This window comes from Chiloscyllium punctatum, chromosome 8 (assembly GCF_047496795.1).
Source record: "Chiloscyllium punctatum isolate Juve2018m chromosome 8, sChiPun1.3, whole genome shotgun sequence".
Lineage (NCBI taxonomy): Eukaryota > Metazoa > Chordata > Chondrichthyes > Orectolobiformes > Hemiscylliidae > Chiloscyllium > Chiloscyllium punctatum.
In genome coordinates this window covers 52959287-52971872 of record NC_092746.1, presented here as the reverse complement: position 1 = coordinate 52971872, position 12586 = coordinate 52959287, and the positions used below count along the sequence as shown (strand labels likewise).

At 44.0% G+C, this 12586-nt stretch overlaps 1 protein-coding gene across 1 annotated transcript in view; it reads left to right on the top strand.

Moving 5' to 3' along the window:
• Window positions 1–2067: 2067 nt before the first annotated feature.
• The window catches only part of glipr2l (GLI pathogenesis-related 2, like), a 64025-nt gene continuing 53506 nt past the window's right edge, over window positions 2068–12586 (top strand). The window contains exons 1-4 of the mRNA XM_072575564.1: window positions 2068–2237; window positions 2321–2429; window positions 2533–2636; window positions 11550–11627. Coding sequence (XP_072431665.1) covers window positions 2225–2237; window positions 2321–2429; window positions 2533–2636; window positions 11550–11627 — 304 coding nt within the window. The 5' untranslated portion in view covers window positions 2068–2224. The remainder of the gene's footprint in view (window positions 2238–2320; window positions 2430–2532; window positions 2637–11549; window positions 11628–12586) is intronic.

Genomic DNA, 12586 nt, shown 5'->3' with positions numbered 1-12586 from the left:
GAAAATGCCAGAAAAATCTCCATCTGTAATAGAACACAAGCCATTTAGTTAAAGATACTCCATAGGACTCATATAGCACCAGAACGATTGGCAAAATTTAGGGCAGGAGCATCCCCAATGTGTCCCAAATGTAAAATAGAAGTGGGCACTCTCACACACTGCTTATGGACATGTTATAAGATCTGCAAATAATGGGTCAGAATAGCAAATGCTTTGACAGAAATCTCGGGAGTGGAAAGTACACAGGAGGAAATTATTTTCCATTCTCTCCTTTGGTGCAAGGAAAAATATCTTAGTAAACTGGGTAGCTGAGGGCCCTCCAGGACTTTCGAATTGGTATAGGTTGGTCATGGAATCTATTCCCCTTGACTTCCTTACAAATATGGTGCACCAAAAAACTGAATTATTCTATAAAATAAGGCAGCCCTTCCTGAATTATATAGATACAGATATTTCAGCCATTTTGTCAAGGGCTTTTATCTAGTGGTGGTAGTGGTTCTGGCTGGTCTGGAGGCCATTGGGGGGAGAGGCCCTATACGAATACTGGTTTTATTATGACTTGATGTTAATTCGTTCCGAGCATGTACTTCACTATTTAATTACTATGTTATCTTTTTTTTCTCTTTAATAATGTAAGAAATTTTATTATACGCTCTGGTTAGTTATAGGTTAGATTAGTAATTGGTTAAATTTTGTTTTCTCCTTTTTTTTCTTTATCTCTTCTTTTTGTTTGCTAGGTTTTGGTTATTATTTATTTAATATTTAATTGTATATTAGTGTTTGTATTATTTTGTAAGTTTGTAAAAACATTAAATTTTCAATAAAAATATCTATTAAAAAAAGGCAGCTCATCACTGTTTCTAGGGCAATTAGAAATGGGCAATAAATGCCAACCTAGCCACCAATGACAAGGTGGTACGAAAAAGATAACTCCCATTAGCACCACTTTACAGTTCTTCTATATTTCTGTGATTTCACTGTAGATATGCTCTTCTGCTGTTTGATGTGTCCATGTTATAATGCTGTTTGTATGTCTACACAATGACCGAAGTAGTGCGATTCTCTGCTATTTTTCAGCTTTAAGTGAATGGATTCTGACCTCTGTATTTGACCTATCTTTAGTTTCTCAATTTACTTTGTTTCACAATTATATTGTAGAAGTCAGATAAATTGAGCTTGAGGGCAATACCAGTATTGTCAGTTGAAGTCATAATGTTGAGATAGTACTGCGGGCCAGTCCTCCAGGACAGAGCTGCAATCTTGGTGGGTGGGTGGGTGGGGGGGGGGGAGTGGAACCCCTGGTGGGAGTGGTTCCAGGGCAGAAATGCACCCTTGGTGACAGGGGGGCAGGGGGTTGCCCCGGGACAGAGTTAGACCCAAGTGATGGGGAAAAGGAGTGGAAGTGACACTGGAACAGAGTCATGCCCTGGATGGGGGCGGGGGTGTGTGACCCAGGTAAGACCTAGACCCTAGTGTGGGGCTTAGACCCTGGGACAGAGCTCTACCCTGGGGGGAGGGGAGGGGGGGTGTGGGGTGTAACCCTGGGACAGAGCTACACGCGGAGGGGGGAGTGACCCTGGGACATATTTATACCCTGGGGTAGGTGAGTGACCTGGGTACAGAGCGACACCCTGGGGGGATGGGGGGAGTGTCCCTGGGATAGAGCAACACCCTGGGGGCAAGGGGTTGTGACCTTGGGACAGAGCTACACCCTGGGGGGAGGGGGTTGTGACCTTGGGACAGAGCGACACCCTGGGGGGAGGAGGGTGTGACCCTGGGACAGAGCTACACCCTGGGGGGAGGAGGGTGTGACCCTGGGACAGAGCTACACCCGGAGGGGGGGAGGGGGGAAGTGACCCTGGGACAGAGCTACACCCTGGGGGGGTGGGAGTGACCCTGGGACAGTTGCTACACCCTGGCGAGGGGGACCCTAGGAGAGCTACACCCTGGGGTGAGGGTGTAACCCTGGGACAGTTGTTACGCCCCGCCGAGGTGGGGTGGGGGTGGGATGTGTGTTGCCCTCCGCTAGCTAAGGGAGGGAGAGAGGGTGTGGCGCTCGGTGAGTGGGTGGGACGTGGCCATCGCTCGGTCCTCGGGCTCCATCCCGGAAAAGGCTGCCTTTTGCTCCTTATAAGGCGCTGGCGGTGAGAGTGAGGTAACCAGCGGCTGCAGTGTAACAAATCCCTCAGCAACTCTCAACAAGAGCTCCAGCTAGAAGCTTAACATGGGCAAATCAGGTCAGTCTTTTCATGTGGATTTGAATCTTTTTTCCCCTTGGTGTTTATTCTGTAATGGTGATTTGTTGCATGTATTATTTCAGCTTCCAAGGAGTTTTCCCGTGAAGTTTTAAAAACTCACAACGATTATAGGAAGAAACATGGTGCTCCGGGATTGCAACTTTGCAGCAAACTCTGTAAAAATGCCCAACAGTAAGTTCCTTCTTCTTGCCTGGGGGTTTTTTGGGTTTTGGATGCTGCCTGCTCTCATTGACACACACTCTCTCTCTCTCTCTCTCTCGGTGTCGCTGTGCAGATACGCGGAGGTTCTGGCCAGCACTCGGGTCCTCAAACACAGCCCGGAGTCCAGCCGCCAACAGTGTGGAGAGAACCTCGCCTGGGCATCGTATGACCAACCCGGTGAGACCATACTTCACAGATGCGGCCTGCTAGTTCACTGTATAGATGTGTCTGGTCATTGTGTGTGTGTGTGTGTGTGTGGAAGGGGGGGGGGGGGGAGGTGGTGTGGTTTTCCCACGAGGTGAAAGCTGCACATTGGGAGACGACCCTGGTCTCCGAAGTGACAGGTGAATCTAACAGATCTCTACCATGTTTCCGCCAGTCAGCCCGCAGTTTCTTTTTATTCGTGTTGGATGTGGACTTTGCCCACCAGGCCAGCATCTGTTGCCCATCCCTGATTGTCTTGGGGAAGGTGGTGGTGAACTGTCTTTGTAAACATTCTTTTGTGGGTGTTGTTCACTGGGCCAGCATTTATTGCCTATCCCTAATTGCCTTTGAAAAGGTAGTGGGAGGGGACCTTCTTCAATCACTGTAGTCCACCAGCTATAGGTTGACCCACAGTACTGTTAGGGAGGGAATTCCAGGATTTCAATCCTGCAATAGTGAAGGAACAGTGATATATTTCCAAGTTAGGATGGTGGGAGGCTTGGAGGGGAACTTGCAGGTGGTGGTGTTCCCATGTTGCTCTTGTCCTTCTGGATCCCCACATTGTGGAAACAGGCTATTCAACCAAACAGGTGACCCCCAGCGAGCATCCCACCCAGACCCATCCCCCTGTAAACCTGTATTTCTCATGGCTAATGCACCTAGCCATACATCCTTGATCATTATGGGTAATTTGGTGTGGCCAATCCACCAAACTTGCACAATCCTAGGAGTGTGGGAGGAAACTGGAGCACCTGGCAGAAACCCATGCAGACACAGGGAGAACATGCAAACTCCATGCAGACAGTTGCTGGAGGGTGGAAACCCAGGTCCCTGGCACTGTGAGGCAGCGGTGCTAACCAATGAGCCACCATGCCTCCATATGGATAAAGTTAAAAATCACATATACCAGGTTATAGTCCAAAGGGTTTATTTGGAAACACGAGCTTTCGAAGTGCTGCTTCTTCATCAAGGACCTACCTGATGAAGGAGCAGCGCTCTGAAGCTAGTGCTTCCAAATAAACCTGTTGGACTATAACCTGGTGTGTGTTTTTTAACTTTGTCCACCCCAGTCCAACACCAGCACCTGCACATCATCCATATGGATAGTAGAGATTGCTGTTACTATACATCAGTGGTGGAGGGAGTGAATGGTGAAGGTCGTAATTGTGCTGCCAAAGAAGCAGGTTGCTTTGCCCCGGATGGTGTAGAGCTGCTTGAGTGTCGTTGGAGCTGCACCCATCTAGGCAAGTGGAGTGTATTCCATCACAATCCTGACTTGTGCCTTGCTGCTGGTGAACAGGCTTTGGGTAGTCAAGAGGCTCCTTCTGACAGAATTTCTAAATTCTGAACTGTTCTCCTGGCCACTGTGTTCATATGGCTGCTGACTAACATAAGGTGATATTTCATAAATTGTCCACAATAAACTCTGCATAATTTGAATGTATTGTCACCCCCAAAATGTGCCCATGTAGACACCAATTCCCTGTTTGAGGCCATCTGATCAGCTTTCTGCTACAGCACTGAAACAGCCCCAACCAAAGTCTTTGTGACTATGGCAATTGTGAATTAACCCTTCACATTCTTCTCAACTTGGCTGCAGCATTTATTATGAATGACTACTCTGTCTGATGTTACACCAATACTCTCCAGCCAACTGGCCCTGCACATTCATTCTTCATTTAGCCAGTCATAGACAGAGTATCACTTGCAATTGTTTCTCTACCCCTTCCACACTGTTAGCATGGTTGCTCCCCCCCCACCCAGAAAAGACTTATTGTTGACTCCCTCTTATTTCTAATCTCCATTCTGTCCTTCAGTGACATCATCTGTAAACATTATTGGGAGGATTTTCCAATTTGAAGTTCTGATGTTTCCTTGTGTCGTTTCTGCCATAGTTTGGCCTGAGTTATTTTACACAGCCGCATGTTTCTCAGCTTGTTGTGAATGAGATTTTGGACACATTGCTTGGTGAATTGTGGAACAAGCAAAAGACTGAGGATGCTTCCATCTTGCAAGGCTTTTGCATCATATTTAAAGTCCAGCTGGACAGCTCTTCAAGCACTGTCTGTTGAACTGTGGCGCCCACCCCAAGAAAAGAAAATAAGCTGTTTTCCCTCCATGCGTAGAAGGCTCTGGAGTTACTGGTGTAATGCAGAAAAAAATCAATCTCTTCCTGAATGACCACAATAAGAGGCTACTCAACTAGATCGTGGACAGAGCTCGGACAGGGATAGCAGCTTGGGTCAGTGCTGTCTCCACTGTGAAATAGGTCATCCAGCCATGATCAGTAAACCCTGTCTCTGTTTGATACATTTACTCCTCAGTGACTGTCAAAAGCTTCCTGCTTCTCCATTTGCACTAAAAGGAAGGCTAAGACACAGTCTGCCTGTCTCTAACTCAGTGCAAAAGAATTGTTGCGCCAAAAACCAGGCTAAGACACATAGGCTGTCTGACTCCATGCCTGTGCTAAAACTTGTGTGTAGAACAGAAGGTGCCTGACTGTCCCTCTGTGCAAACTGAGCTGCCACAAGCAAGTAAGTCCTTGCTTGCTCTCAGCTCTAAGGTCCATATTTAAATACCTTTAGTTGCGGACGAATTGGGCTGAGAGTAAGCATGATGATATTGTGAGGCTAGTGCTTTGCTGATGTTAATTTGCATGGATGTAGAGTCTAGGGAGAGCACAGACTTTGACCATGGAGACACCTTGTGAAGAATAAGTAACTTTGTGTAAGGAGAAGATCAATAGTTAACCCATGAGCTTCAATGGATGCTGACAAGACAAGTCACCAGGTACCTTCTCTGTTCTACTATTTGAGCCTTTACAACTTGGAGTTTCTTGATTATGTAGGAGAAACGCGTCGAGTCGAATTAATAGATATATGGGGACACCACCATGTTCAAGTTCCCCTCCAAGCCACTCAACATCCTGACTTGGAAGTATATCGCCGTTCCTTCACTGTCACTGGGTCAAAATCCTGGAATTCCCTCCCTCATGGCATTGTGGGTCAACCCAAAGCAGATGGACTGCAGCGGTTCAAGAAGGCAGCTCATTACCGCCACCTTCTCATGTGCACCTAAGGATGGGCTATAAATGCTGGCCAGCCTATATTCCACAATGAATTAAAAAAAAGAATAAAATGCATAGGTATAAACTTCCCACCAGCCAATGGTGAGATTCTGAACTTGCTATCTAAGGTGTGGGGATTTAATCAGGAGAGATTTTCTTATTGATAATCTGGTTTGTTGACTTTTGCCCAATTTAAGTCATTTTGCTCACTGCTGTTAAATCCACCTGAGAGAGAGGGAAATTCTGCCCCCTGTCATGTTCCACATGTCCGCCAATGTTAGCCAGCTCAACCTCACCAGCACCTCTCTCAAGTCATAGAGATGTACAGCATGGAAACAGACCCTTCGGTCCAACCCGTCCATGCTGACCAGATATCCCAACCCAATGTAGTCCCACCTGCCAGCACCCGGCCCATATCCCTCCAAACCCTTCCTATTCACATACCCATCCAAATGCTTTTAAATGTTGTAATTGTACCAGCCTCCACCACTTCCTCTGGCAGCTCATCTCTTTTGTTTGTTTCTATTCAACATTGAATGAGCAGAAATTTCATTGTACACCAAAATATTGTGAAAACTGGAGGCACCACCTTTGCACCCACCACAAACTTTAATTCTTTGGCAGTTGCCAGGGAGAAGGATGGAGTTGGTGACTGAGGCTGAAGTACACCGTTCACTAGCTTGGTATTGCATTTGACTCAGAGTTGAGCTTCTGACCACATGACTGTGCCATCATTAGGATCAGCAATTCCCACCTTGATAACATTACTCGGTGTTTTTTGCCGTGGCTGGTTGGCTGCAGAAAACCTGGTCCTTGCTTTTGTTTCTTTTTAGATTTGACGATTCCAGTGCAGTCATGGCCAGCTTCCCATTCTCCACCCTACACACACACAGTAAAAAGTTACATGACACCAGGTTATAGTCCCAGCAGTTAAATTTGAAACTACAATCTTTCGAGTGCGGCTCTTTCATCAGGTCACTTCACCTGATGAAGAAGCAACGCTCCAAAAGCTTGTGATTTCAAATGCGCTTGTTGGACTATAGCCAGGTGTCCTGTAACCTCTGACTTTGTCCACCCAAGTCCAACACCAACACCTCCACATCAGACAGAAACATAAGCTTATCTAAAACTCTGCTCTGCCCACGTTCTGAATCCCACCAAGTCCTGTTCATCGGTCACCATGACCTGCATTGCCACCCAGTCTGGCAGTGCTTCAGTGTTAAAATTCTCATCTATGGTTTCAAATTCATTTAAGGCCTTGCCCCTCTCCTCCTTCCCTGCAATCCTCTGTGCTTCTCCAAATCTGGTGTCTTGTGCATTGCTTATTTTGATTCCTCCATCATTAATCCACCATTCCTTCAGTGAACCCTATGCTCTGGAATCCTCTCCTAATTCTCTTCACATCTTTATCTCTTTTTCCATTAAGATGCTCCTCAAAAAACTATTTGTCTAGGTTTTAATTATCAGTCTGAATATCTTCTAACATGCCTTGTTGTTGAATGTTACTTGAGTTTTCTGCTGTGAAGTGCTTCTTTTGGCCATTTAATTGTGGGTGGCATGGTGGCTCAGTGATTAGCACTGCTGCTTCACAACACCAGGGACCCCAGTTCAATTCCTGTGTCAGTTCAATTCCTGCCTGTGTGGAGTTTGCATGTTCTCCCCATGTTTGCGTGGGTTTCCTCTGGGTGCTCTGGTTTCCTCCCACAATCCAAAGATGTGCAGGTCAGGTGAATTGGTCATGCTAAATTGCCCAATGTGTTAGGTGCATTACTTAGGGGTAAATATAGGGTAGGGGAATGGTCTGGGTGGGTCACTCTTCGGAGGGTTGGTGTGGACTTGTTGGGCCAAATGGCCTGTTTCCATACTGTAAGCAATCTAATCAATTCATGGCACTACAAAAACACAAGTTTTTTTTTAGATTAGATTACACACCGCCCCGCCGAAGCGTAACCCACCCATATCCCTACATCTACATTTACCCCTTACCTAACACTATGGGCAATTTTAGCATGGCCAATTCACCTGGCCTGCACATCTTTGGACTGTGGGAGGAAACCGGAGCACCCGGAGGAAACCCACGCAGACACGGGAGAACGTGCAAACTCCACACAGTCAGTCGCCTGAGGCGGGAATTGAACCCGGGTCTCAGGCGCTGTGAGGCAGCAGTGCTAACCACTGTGCCACCGTGTTGTTATCATTCTGGAATGCACTGCATGGGAGGGTAGTTGAGGCAGGGAGCTCAACAACATTTAAAAAGTACTTCGGTGACCACTTGGTGTCATAACATTAAAGGCCCCGGGCCTCGTGTGGGTACATGTGACTGGTATCGGTGGTGGTATTTTTTTTGCGGTACAGACTCATTGAGCTGAAGGACCTCTTTTCTACTGTGTTATTCCATGGAATAATAGAATGTGAATTTGCACTTGAAATCTTCCATATGTTGAATTCCTGATCCCTGCCTATTAACAGTACGTAGTGCCATATCGCTCAGTCACTTCATCCAAGAAACACATCCATTTGCTTTTTGTTAGTACACACAAAAAACTAAACCAATATTACTACTAATTGTTAATGATTTCTCAAGGATGGATAGGCTGATTTTGTTAAATCTTCGAATGTTGCTGTGTTGTTAAAAAACAGTTTACATAATTCAGAATTTGTTATTGGCATATGAATTGGTTTGTATGGTTAGTTCCTGACTTCCATGAGATTTGTCAATTCACTTCTGCATCCTTTTGATCTCTTGCATTGTTTCAGCTAAACTCAGTGAGAATCTGATTTTATTTATTCGTGGCTTGTAGCATTGGGGGATGGGAGGGCAAAGCCAGTATTTATTGCCCGTTGCTAATTGTCCATTGCTATGGGCTGGAGTGACATGTAGGCCAGACCAGGCAAAGTTGGGAGATTTCCTTCCCTAAAGGACATAAGTAACCCAAAAATAGAAATTACTGGAAAAACTCAGCAGGTCTGGCAGCATATGTGCACAGAAATCAGATTTAATGTTTGAGTTCAGTGACGTTGCTTTAAAAGCGACAGTAGCTAGGAAAGGTGATATTTATACTGAAGAAGGTGGGGGTGGAGGGGAAGAAGTGAGAGGATGGGCAGAAATGGAGCCAGTGAGAGAGAACTACAATTGGGGAGACAAAGGAATGGATAATATTATTCTTAGGAGAAAGAAAAGCTGATACTAGTGACCATCAGTTGGTGAAAATAGGTTGGCTACATTGAAAGTAACCTTTGGCATGACAGGATCCAGCGTTTGGAATTGGATACTGGCCATAGAAGAAGGTGTTCAGGTTCAAAAATTGCTGAACTCAATATTGAGTCCAGAAGGCTACAGGGCCACCAAGTGGAAAATGAGGTAAGATTAGTGAACCAGATGTGTATCTATGACATACAACAGCGGTTACCTGGTTGTAATTAAGCCTGCTGTTTATTTATTTTGAATTCGATTTTCACCATTTGGTGGGATTCAGTCTCATGGCCCAGACTATTAGCCTAGGTTTCTGGGTTGCTAGTCCAGTGACATTACTCCTCTCTTAAGGCACGATACCATGTCACTGGTGTTCTGAGGATTCTGCAAATCCTTGATCTGAAATTTGCCTTCAGCAGCTTCATAGAATCATAGAGTCATAGAGATGTTACAGCATGGAAACAGACCCTTCTGTCCAACTTGTCCATGCTGACAAGGTATCCTAAATAAATCTAATCCCATTTGCTAGCATTCAGCCCGTATCCCTCTATTCATATACCCATCCAGATGCCTCTTAAATGTTGTAATTGTACTAGCCTCCACCAGTTCCTCTGACAGCTCATTCTGTACACGCACCACTCTCTGTATGAAAAAGTTGCCCCTTATGTCCTGTTTAAATCTATCTCATATTTTCCCAATAGTTTATTCCATTTGGTTACTCCATTTCGCATAATTTTACTTGTCTTACTTCTACCTGATTGAGGCAATCTTTTCTATCGAATCCACAGTGCATTTTTTTTTTAATTTTCCAGTGAAATAACCTCAGTTGCTCTCCCTCTATAGAAGCTATAATAGTAGCTACAATATCTGTATCTAGATACTGACCAGCTAATTTTCTCTTCACTCTTTGTTTTGGTAAATCCTTTTTGTGGGATTGATACCACAAATGCTAAACATCAACTGTTGCAGTCATCAAACTACTTGATAGCAACTTGCAATTTAGGGAGCGTGAAAATGTTGCTGAGTAAACCTCTGTCTGTTTCCTCTAGTCATTGATGGTAAAACCAAACCAATGTATCTAAAGGAAAAACAGAAGTCTGCCAGCATCTGTGGAGTGAGAAACACAGTTGGGCAGCCTGGGTTTCTGTTGAATTATGGAGACTGTGCAGAGTTCAAAGCAGTGAATCAACTACAGGTCCTATAGTCTCACCACCCAGTCCAGTAGAACCCTTTTCACGTGTAGGAGAAAGGGGGTGGGCTTAAACCATTCAGGGGGTTGGTGGGGAGCAACCTGAACATAATTATCCATTTCAATTCAGTCCATTTTTTTAAATGTAGAAAGTGCCTCAACTTATAGTGTGGATTTCGCACATTTTTAGTGCATTTATAAAAACGCTTGAAAAGTAGATAAGTAAAAAGTAGGTCAAACTATCTAGCTATAAAGTGACTTAAAACTCTAAGCCCTTTAAAAATAAGAAAAATGGTTTCTTGTCAGTGAGAGTTAATAAAAGTCTTATAGCAATTACAATAGTAGTGACTGTTGACCATACGCCAATGGCTATCATTATGTCAACATGCTTTTTTACACAAACTTATCTGATCAGGGTCCTGATTTCACAGCTTGGTAGCTCGAAGAAGTTATTAAAGAATTTCCTGTCTTTGTGTGGTTATCACTGAAAGTCTGTTTGTTTTTATAAGGAATACCCAAGGGGTTAAATGATTTGAATGAACTTTCATGAACAAGAGCACTTTTAAAATAAAATATAGGCTGTAATAAATACTTAGAACTTTATTTAATATCAAGTCTGCCTATGGTGAATACTAGGTGATTTGGCATGGAATATGTCCAGGGAAAGGGTGTTAGGTGGGTTGACATGAGCTGGGATTACATTGTCATGGGATAGGCTGGTGGGACATGAGTTGGAATGGAGGACATTGCGAGTTGGCAGGGGGTTGTGTTTTGGCATGGCGTCTATGACGGACCATCAGGTGGATAAGAAGCATACGCTACCTTGGATATGGGTGGAGGGAGTAGGTTCAGGGGTTGTTTGGATAAGAGGGCCTAATTGACAGAGCAGCTGGGATAAAGGCCCAAAGAACAAAAGTAGACTTTTAAATAGTCTGCCATGATAAGCCTCTGGTTTGCATCTAGTGGTGGTGAGGCTAACTCCATTTTCGTACCTGTGTGTAGCCCTCCTCTGTCCATGGATTGAAGACCCTGCTGTTATAATGAGCTTCTCTTCACACAGGTGCTTAAGGCTGGGAGTCCTGCTGCTGCGTGACTTGGAGTGAACATAATATTTTAGGTTCAGGACCTGCACATTCAAATAGGGTGACTGTGGCTTTTTTTTCTGCTTTAATTATGAACAATTAACCACAAACCTTGAAAAACACAGTACTGCAAAAACTAATGCGTTAGCTGCTCTTGTGTCCATTCATGCAAATTAAAAAGGAACCGAATACACCAGTGTAAGCCAATTTTAAGCAGACATTCCTATGATATGTGACTTTGTGGATTGTGGTATGTAGCAATGTTCTTTAATTCTCTCACTGTTCTCCAAACGTCCTTTCTCAATAAAAGGTAACTGAAACAGAATGAAACATTCTTCTTTATTCCTTCCTACAGGTAAGGAGGTGTCTGAAAGATGGTACAGTGAGATGAAGAATTACAATTTTAATTGTCCTGGATTTTCCTCAGGGACAGGTAAGTAGTATTTTTAGTTAATTGCTTCATGTAGTGACTATTCTGCTACTTCTAAAGCTGAAGATGCGCTCAACACGCAGATAACTTTATAGTCACTGGAAGATTTTATTAGATGTTATTCTGAAGCTGTCTATTCTGTATTTTCTGATGTTGCAAAAGAGCAGATGCTTAATGACCACTGACCAAGACAGCGATTGTCAAATAATCACATCATTCTGAATAAAGACTTTGCAGAAAAACTAAATGACTAAACTCATGGTGTTTGATACTTGCAAAACCTTCCTTTCCTCTTTACAAGACTTCACTTTTCCAGTGCTAATAGACTGTTGGTTTTTCTGTACCCTTCACTTTTACCATTGGCTTTGAAAATCTGCAAATTAAAAAGTCAATAGACTGAGCAATGTTACTGTTCCCCTCTGGGGCATTGGTTTGAATCCAGCTCATTAGTAAGATGTAAGTTGCTCTGTTGGCCTGAAGCATACTGACTTTCTAAGTGGAGTTGCCAACCTCATCAGTGTTATTACATACATTGGAGAGCTGTAAGCTACTTACCAACAGGAAAGGCCAGGGAGAGGTAGAAGTACACCTCTGATTTAATACCTGTTGGCCTGAGAATGATGTTAGTGAATTATCTGTGGCACAGGCAAACCAGGAGAAAGACAATGCTTATGGAAGTTCAGTTTTCTTTTCTCCTTTTAGAAAATCAAATGTATAATACAAGTCTTTGCTCATTTTAACATGCCTCTGGGCATTTGGGCCATGTATAAATTGTAACTGTATGTATTCCTTTGACTGTTATTACTCTGACAAGGTTGGCACTATGACTTGCTCTAACCTATTTAATGGGAAAAGTGTAAATCGACTATTCTTTCTATTGAATTGAAAGCTTACTTTCTGACACTTAAAATTTAACTGACTGTTTATTTTTTGATGACTGTTTCTCTGAACAGTAGCGGCTA